The 8,985-nt window shown below is 40.6% G+C and overlaps 1 protein-coding gene across 1 annotated transcript in view; it reads left to right on the forward strand.

The window, feature by feature from the left end:
* The first annotated feature begins 305 nt into the window (after positions 1 to 305).
* Positions 306 to 8,985, forward strand: part of TRNAU1AP (tRNA selenocysteine 1 associated protein 1) — an 11,952-nt gene continuing 3,272 nt past the window's right edge. Inside the window, exons 1-5 of the mRNA XM_009704144.1 lie at positions 306 to 397; positions 1,183 to 1,282; positions 4,067 to 4,119; positions 4,717 to 4,848; positions 8,025 to 8,144. Of these exons, the coding sequence (XP_009702446.1) occupies positions 312 to 397; positions 1,183 to 1,282; positions 4,067 to 4,119; positions 4,717 to 4,848; positions 8,025 to 8,144 (491 nt within the window). The 5' untranslated portion in view covers positions 306 to 311. The remainder of the gene's footprint in view (positions 398 to 1,182; positions 1,283 to 4,066; positions 4,120 to 4,716; positions 4,849 to 8,024; positions 8,145 to 8,985) is intronic.

An 8,985-nucleotide genomic window follows, 5' to 3' on the forward strand; every position in this document is an offset into this window, starting at 1 on the left:
CGTGTAGTGAATGCTCAGTTTGTTGCTGTATGTTTCTGAGTGGCTTTTGTCCTTCTGTGAAAGCTCCCTGTTCTCTGAAATTCATGCTGTCTCTTGGGTTCCACTTTGCAGACTGTTGAGCCTGGTTCATGCATGCCTGCTGGTTTTGAGTGGCATCGACCCTCTTAAATGAGTCTTCTTTTTGAAGTGTAAGGGTAAAATACTTCTCAATAATGTTTTAACTGCTTAGGGTGACATTGACTCATATATTCTCCTTTTTGTAGATGCTCTGGTCTAACTTTTTTTTTTTGCTTTTGTAGCTGGAGCCATATATGGATGAAAACTTTGTTTCGAGAGCCTTTGCCACCATGGGAGAGCTTGTACTGAGTGTAAAAATCATCCGAAACAGGTTGACAGGGTAACTGTTTATGCTTGTTCTCAGTTTGTTCTACCGGTGCATTTGGATTGAACCGTTTGCCCTCTGTGCGGTGTCGCTGTGGTCCTGTCCATATTAGAGTGATTTTTCCCTTTGAGCTTTTCACCATTGGTGCCAACAATATGGGTATATTGATGACAGCAATGGAGAGGACAGTTGATGACTCTTCGGCCTCCCCATCAACAAACCAAGGTTTGGCCCTCATCCTGCAGTGCTTCGGCACTCATTCAGAGCAGCATATGTATGCCATACCATCCCTCTCGGAATTACACCTCCTGGGCTGAAGGCTTCAGTGACTAGTCGGTGTTAGTTGTTGCACTAGTGCAGCTACGTGATGCTGGCAGAGGTGGGAAGTCTGACTTAGAGCAAGATGAGAACCTTTTGAGTTCATTTGGAATAAAATGAGTGACAGTATGCAGGATAAAGTAGTTTCATATTCTTGTAAACGTTGTAATTTCAGTTTTCAGTTGTTTAAACTTGGTTAGGAAAATTTATAGTCAATGGAAGTAGAAAGTAAACTAATTGTGAGCAAAACTATTTTTTGTGTGCATATGTTGGCATGAGTTACTGGTAAGTAAGGGCTGTCACTTGAGATCCAAGATTACTTTGCTAGCTTCTGTTTGGTAGCTAATGTTGATACTTTGAAAAAGAAATTATTCTAAGTATTGTTACAATTTCCTACAAGTTATCTAAAAATATAATATTCCTCCTCAAAGGTGTTTTAAATCTGAAATCTTTCTTTCTCCTCTCCTGTGTCGTATGTTCAGAATTCCAGCAGGCTATTGCTTTGTAGAATTTGCAGATCTAGCTACTGCAGAGAAATGTTTACACAAAATCAATGGAAAACCGCTTCCTGGTGCTACACCGGTAAGTAAATGAAATCAGCCAGTTGAGAACCAAAACTGGGAAGGAATAGATAGTGTAGAATCTGTATTTTGAATGGTTACAAGCAAATTCAATAGTTAGCAAACTGGGATTCTTCTTTTCTTTAAAGTAGTGAGCATAAAACTATTAATGTTCTTGCTCAGAAAATTGTTGAAAAAAACCACTAATTTCTATGTGAATGTCTGGAAAAAATCCAGGTATAGAAATGTTGTGGTGTGTTTTTTTATTTCTGAGCCTTTTTACTATTACCAAAGTTGGACTAATGAGAAACCAGAGAAGAAGAAGGAAAAAAATAGCTTGAGTATACCTACCGCAGTCCTTCTGTCTCTCTCCATTTGTAGGGCCTTATTAATTCATTACAGTGTGTATGTTGTTATGTATGTACAGGATGAACTTGCAAGTTCGCACTGAGTTTTGAGTAACTTTGATTTGCAAGAGAAACATGACGTTTAAGCCTTGCATTGTTCTTGGCCTTAGCAAACAAAAGTTATTCAAACCTATTTACAGTGGAGAAAGAACTAGACCATTGTATAATTGCAACACTTAGCAAGCGTCTCGGATACATAAAACCTAGGTAGTTAGGAAGAAGAGGAGGAATAGTCATAGAGGCTAATTTTAGGATGTTGACTCAAATGTGTAGTAGATTAAAATGGGACGGCTGCTGCAGCTGTCTGTTGTACCCACAGAAATTGGCCGCAGTAGCTGGGATGACTGGTTCATAAAGCAGCTCTAGAATCACCTCAATTACGGTGTGTTGTAGTAATGTAAATTGATGCCTGTTTCAGTGTAGTTAATACCCTGAGTAGGAAACTGGGAAGTTCAGGTTGAACTATGTGGTCAACCTTCCTGAGAGGATGGTCTCACTCATTAAAAGGGGTAGATGAGAGACCTGGACGTATCTGGTTCTCCTGTCCTATTTAATATGCAAATCAGAGCCCATGATTAAGGGAAGCTAATCTTCCTAGCTGCCTTTTATAGTCACTAGAGAGAGAAAGAGAGCAGCTTTTGCAAGGAGTAATAAATAATTGAAGTTTGGTTTCGGGAATACCCGTCTTTATCCACAGTTTAATTCGAAATGCGGTGTTGTGTGGAGGGATGAGTTACATGACACATGGGAAGAATTACAGATGTCAGAGAGAGATCCAATGTAGGCAGCCTAAATCAGTGCACTCAGCAGGCAGCTGTCCAGCTCATCTCTTGCATTTAGATACTTTTTCTCTTGTTTACAGAAAACTGAGTGTGGCTCACTCTTTTATTTATTTTTAAATACTGAATCAGCCAAAGGAATAAGAGAGCCACGGTGCTGTTGCTGTCTCTGTTTTACAGAATTAGTGTCCCCAGTTCCCATTTGAGTGGAAGTACTCTCGGGTCTGTCGTTGATTTTTAAACCCAAAATATTGCAATGAAGAGTGAGATCCAAAAAAAGATAGAAGTGCTTTAAAGTGGAATCTAAATTTTGAGTTAGCTTGTAAATGGTCCACAGAAAGAGTTGTGTACTGCTGTGCACCAGTAAATGCAAGCATGCAAGGAACATGATTATAGCCTAGAGTTAAGTCTTTGCTCTATTTCCCAAGAATTATTTACGCTGTCTTTGAGGGAAGTGAATACGTCGTACAAGGTACAGGAGCACGCTAGACTCTCCACTATACTGAACAAATGTCCTGATCTCTAGGTTATGGACTCACAGTAGGCTTGCTTTCTTTGGCCAAATTCCCCTTGAATTCTTGCTATGCCACTGTGTCACGCAGAGGGATATCCGCTTTGGAAGCCTGTTGGGAGATAGAAACATGGTTTTGAAGCCCCTCAAACTGATGAGGGAATACAGCTTAGGTCTTACACTGTCTGGGTGAGTTCGGACACCAGTTTTCTTGTAAAGGAGCGCAACCCTGTGCTTCTTCCTCTGTCAGACAAGTTTCAGGAGGAAATGGCAGTTACCATTGCACTCCGCGGTGAGCCTGCTTGGGTCATTGTGTGCTAAGCATCATATAAGAATACCCGTGGGATTGAGACCCTTGGGATTTTGAGGCAGAAGATCAGCTGCACCTTAGATCTTGGTCTAGACTTAAACGTGAGTTGGGCACAAGTTGCTGAACTCTGGTGGGATGGGGGCGGGGAGTTCCAGATGTGCCAGTGGGCACAAATCCAGGCTCCTGGGAAACTTGTTTAAAAAAACAAAATCAGGTGCGAAGTTTAGGGAGACCTCCAGTGTCCAATGACAGGTAATTCTTTCAAAAAAAAACTTAATTTTGGATCTTACTAAATGAGCACATCATCCAGAGCAAAGTATTTAGCCATACTTCCAGACTCAGGGATTGATTCCGTTTTCCAGTGTGGCGGATTCTGGTCTGCCAGTATTTGTGTAAATCACAAATGTCCAATGGTCTGTGCTGTCATTTCATTTCAAGACCTTAAAATTAGAGCTCATTTAATATTCGTTGTTAGTATCTCTGTTTTCCTGTCTTCCTTAAGACTACAAAACTTTCGTGCTATGGAAGGTTCACCTGTCTTTTGCTGGCTTTATAAACTGTTGAAATAAAGATAGGCCAAACCTCTTGGCACAGGTTCTTTGCTGATTTTCATTATTGTAGCTGTACTGACGTCAAATAAAAATGTTGTCCTTGATACCTTAACTGGCTGGGCTGATGGCATTGAACATCTGTCAACATTAAGAAAGTTGTGTAAAATCAACTTATTGTATTTTTTCCTAATTGTTTGAATTCACATGAGAACATTTGAATGTATGGATTCATTTTTGCCTTGTTTCAGGCAAAGCGATTTAAATTGAATTATGCAACATATGGAAAACAGCCCGATAACAGGTAAATGCTTAATATTTAAATATTAGTTTTGCCTGTTTAATGTCTCTATCAATTGCCTTGCAAAGAATATTCAAAATATGTAAACCCACAAGTTTATCATTGCCGATCTTTAGCAGAGGGAGGATAACTTGGACTGCCTGTCAGTTTTATGCTTTGCCTTTTGTGTGGCACAGCAGATTTGTCAGGATTGTCTTTTAAGGTATTTAAACTTTGTAGCCTTAAAGTATCTAATTCGTATATTATAATTTAAGATCAGTATATTGGAAATAGCAAATCTGTAAATGGGACATGAATGTTTTCTGACCATGTTAGAAATCCAGAGATATCCTGAGAGAACTAAGCAATGAAATTATCATTAAATAAAAAGCAGTATTGAGTAGATTGGCTGTGCTGCTTAAATTAACTTGAAAAAGCAGTGTCAATAAAAATTTTAGTCACTTAAGCAACTTACCTGGCAACAATTTAAAGTACCCATTAAATGGTCTTTTAATATCACTTTTCTCTGAAGCCAAATGTTTAGGCTAAATGTTCGCTGTCACTCAGCATGCCTTTTTTTTGTATGATTGTGCTTGAGAAGTTTTCTTTTGATTTCTTTAGTCCAGAATATTCACTTTTTGTGGGGGACCTGACTCCTGATGTGGATGATGGCATGTTATATGAGTTTTTTGTTAAAGTTTATCCATCGTGTAGAGGTGGAAAAGTTGTTTTGGACCAGGCAGGAGTATCCAAGTAAGTAATCTTTTATTCATTCTTTTCTTTCACTTCACATGCAGCAACAGGAAAGATATAATGCAGCAAGGGAAAAAGAATAGTTCTATCAGCTTAGATTTTAGTAATCTTAAAATACAATGTTCTTAGACATTCAGTCTACGATATGGTTGGATTTTGATAGCACAGCGCATTGTCACTCCTCTGTCAGTACGATGCCCTTTGTTTGTTGGGGGTATGTTATTGCACTTCTGAAAGTGCTGAAAAACGTCTTAAGTAATCTTGAAACTCTGTCTTCCAGGACTCTCAGATGGAATTGTGCTTTTACAGTCTTTAGGCTATTGAGTGTATATTCCTATGAAAGCTTTACAGGTTTTTGTTTCAAACAGGGTAGGGCAAACAAAGCTATGATTCATTGTCAGGTACTTAGTAGCTGCCTCATTCATCTTTACTGGAAATGTCTTGCCAAAAAGAGATGTCAAAAAATCGGATTTCTTAACATTTTTAAAACATTTTCTAAATAGCAGAAAATTAAACTTTATTTTCCTCGAAGAGGGACCAGTTGGTGAGCATTCTTGCTTTCAAAACAGAACATGGCTTCAATGAAACGCAATGTTCTGATATAACACCTGTGAGAATGTGTTAGGATGATGATAAGACTTAGGATATGGCTGTAGATCTCCCCTCTTTCTCACACAAGGTTTCTGAGTCTTAGACATGTAGGTTTGAAGGAAGCTCTGGAGGTCTCTGGTCCAGCTTCCCACTCTGAGCAGGACTGGTGCCAACGCTAGATCAGGTCAGCCATGAATCGTGTAGCCTGGAAAACCTCCCAGGATGGAGATAATACAACCTGTCTGGGCAGCCTGTTTCAGAGCTGCACTGCCTCCCTAGTAATGAATTTCTTCATGTGCAACCTGAACCTCTTGCAGAGCTGCTCGGTCACTCACTGGCTGTTAAGTACTCATGCTGTTACTGCCACCTCCCCTGAGACCAACACTGCCAGGGTGGGCTCCAGCTGCCACCTCCTCCTCCTCAGAGGTGTAAACCCAGCAGTTCTTGTTTTACTGCACCTGCTTCAATCTCTGCTTACAAAATAGGTGTTGGATGATGCAGGTTGGGCCATTGATTGGGCTTTGGGAACTGTTCATAAGTGCAAACCTCAGGGAAAGGGAATCTGTGGTAACTTGGGAAGAGGGGAAGGAGCAGGCACTTAAAAGTCCTATTGCTGGGAAGAGCAGAGCTGTCTCCCCTAGCAGGGCCAGGGTGTTGCTGCCAGGGGCTTTGTTGTGACTTGTGCAGTTACTCAAAGCTGAGGCAACTGCAAGTGTTAATGGGATGCGAGAGAAGAACTTGGGGCTTGTGGATGTGCCTAGTGAAGCCCTGGCCCTTCCAGCCAGGGCTGGTAGATCAGGAAGGCCGGCTCCCAGCACCTCTTGTCCAGGCAAGAGAGGAGCTCAGAGCCTGATGCTGTAGTGCTGTGCCTGCTTCATTGCTTTCTGCTGAGGGTGCAGGCTGGGGGACTTCTCCTAACTGCAGGGACAAGATAGAACGTGTGCCAGGGAGGTCCTGGCCACAAAGAAATGATTTCTTGGTGGGTTTTCTTCTGTACTAAAATCTCGTTTAGCCGTTGGTGTGAAAAAACTAAGTGTCTGGGAAACTTGGAAGAATCACTGTCTCCCTGGCTGCACCCAACATCTATTCTTATACACTACATCAAACTCTTTGTCTATCCGTCTCTATTTTGGAGCTCTCGGTATTCCCCATTTCACTTACACACTCCTGGTCCCATCCAAAAGGCTACAGGAGTCCTTGTAGCGGCTTAGAAACTTTCAGGCTTTTGTGTGCGAACACCTAAAACTGGCTTAAACTGACTTAAAAGTTGACTTGGACTGATTTAATTTGCCACAGTCCTTTTGCAGAGGGCAAGTTAAACAGAATGTGTACCATGTGGAGTTTTGCTCTTGCTTAATTATCTAGTTTGTATATAGATAAACCTGAGCACTGATTTAGTCTTCTGTATGTGAGGAGTACCCATACATACATGCATATATGTATAAAATACCTATTTGGACTTGGGTGTATAGCTTGCTATGCAAGATACGGCATTTTATGGGGCATGAACTGCTCTGTAATAGCTTCTAGTGTGGACCTACTATAAGTGCTGGGTGATGCCGCTTTCAAAATAGTGTGTTACTTGATGTTTAAGAGTTCCCACAGAATAGATAATATGCTGTAAATTTACACCCTTGCTTACAGCTCGTTCTTTTCCCCAGGTAGACAAGCCCTTTCCCTCCCAAACTCCTTCCTTCACCTAGATGGATTCTTCTTTCCCTCCCACACCTAAGTCTTTGATCTTTCTGCTGCGTGAGGCGGCCCATCCCATCTTGGAATCCTGGCACTGCCCTCTTGGATGCTGTTGCATTGCTTCTGACTCACAACAGCATCAGAATCCCACGCAAAGGACCTTTGGGGTTGGAGGGGAATTAACATTTTCTGTCTGGTTGATCTGCTCGCAGTGCAGTGAAGGATTACTGCAGAGTTGAGGGGTTGCTGGCTGTATGCTATCGCTGTTCAAGTTGTGCTGTCAGAGCAAGGTTTAGCAATTTGATGTTAAGAGCTTGTTTTCAGGTCCGCTGTTGAGAATGCTGATGGGGCTGTGCCGTTGTTAGGAATGACAGAAAGCCTATTTGAATATTTTCCTGTTGAAAAAAGGACTTGATTGGAAAGTGTATCTCAGTCAATCCTACAAAAAAGCAGTGTTTCCCTTCACAGTGGAGCAGTTTTAGATGTAAACAGTGCCTATGTCTTGTCAATCCTGTGCTGACTTGCAACTGTTTAGATTATCTGTATCCTCCCAGTATAGATTTGAGGCTTTGCTACTGTCTGTTCATGCATTTCAACATGTCTTGTGTCAGCTGACGTCCAATTCCCCAGAATTCACTGGCACAAGACTTACTTTACCTTTGTTAAGCCCTTGGAAGTACTGCGGAAGCTTGGACACATGATTTCGAGCGTTTTGCGAAAGCAACTGGAAGGCGGAATCATTTCGTCTCTCCTAAAAGCAGGGACAACCCCAGCGAAAGTGTTTCCTTTGCTGCGTTTTTCAAAACCAATTTTGACTTCACGGTAAAAATTTTTTTTAAAGTGACATGGTATTTTTGGTTTTGCTTTATATGAGTTATTTTGTATCTCTGCAGAGGTTACGGATTCGTGAAATTCACGGATGAACTGGAACAGAAAAGAGCACTGACAGAGTGTCAAGGAGCTGTGGGGTTGGGCTCTAAACCTGTGCGCTTGAGTGTGGCTATACCAAAAGCGTGAGTATAAGAGCAGCCAGACGTTTATATAAGAGCACTGTGATGTGAAATCACGTGTATTTTTAAATGTCTTTTAGTGGTTTGGGTACGTTTCCTGGATGTTTCCATCACAAAGTGAAGGAATACCCACAAATATAGTAAAGTAGCTAGAGTATCAGAATGCACAGGAATTAAAAAAAAAATTAACATTAGATCAAGACTAAGCATTTTACACTGTTTTTAATTGTATACATTATTAAATACACACACATGTACACACACTGTATGTAAATATGATTATTTTTAAAGTGTATGTTCCTTTGCATTAAACTGAAATAGTCTAAATCTGCTTATTGATTTCTGGATAGCAAAGCTCAATTACCTTGCTAATTCTATTATAATGTCTACTAAATATAAGTCTTTTGGGGCAGGGATTAACTTTTTTTTCTGTGTTTGTTCAGAACCTGATACAATGAGATCCTGGTCTGACTTGGGGCTCGTAGCACTAGGGTAATACGAATAATAGTAATTGCTCCCTATTTGAATAATATTTAGATTTTCAGTGACCTCAGAAGTCTGGGGGGGATAAGGAAGAGAAAAGCAGAAAAAGGGGGTGTATCGTGGTGAGAAGACTGATGTTTCACTCTCCCCACTTCTCAATAATTTCATCATTAGACATAGCTTTATGTGTGACATATTTTCATTTTCAAACAATATTTGTCATCTCATTATTTCAAATCTTGATAATCAGGTGGGATTCCTAGTTCCTTGGGAATGCTACCACTTTATGGCAAGGAATGGGAATTTTAGTCAGCTCACAGGCCATTTAAGCTTATTTTTTAAATTGTAGTCCTTCATGAGC

This window comes from Cariama cristata, unplaced genomic scaffold (genome assembly GCF_000690535.1).
Source record: "Cariama cristata isolate BGI_N322 unplaced genomic scaffold, ASM69053v1 scaffold44137, whole genome shotgun sequence".
NCBI lineage: Eukaryota > Metazoa > Chordata > Aves > Cariamiformes > Cariamidae > Cariama > Cariama cristata.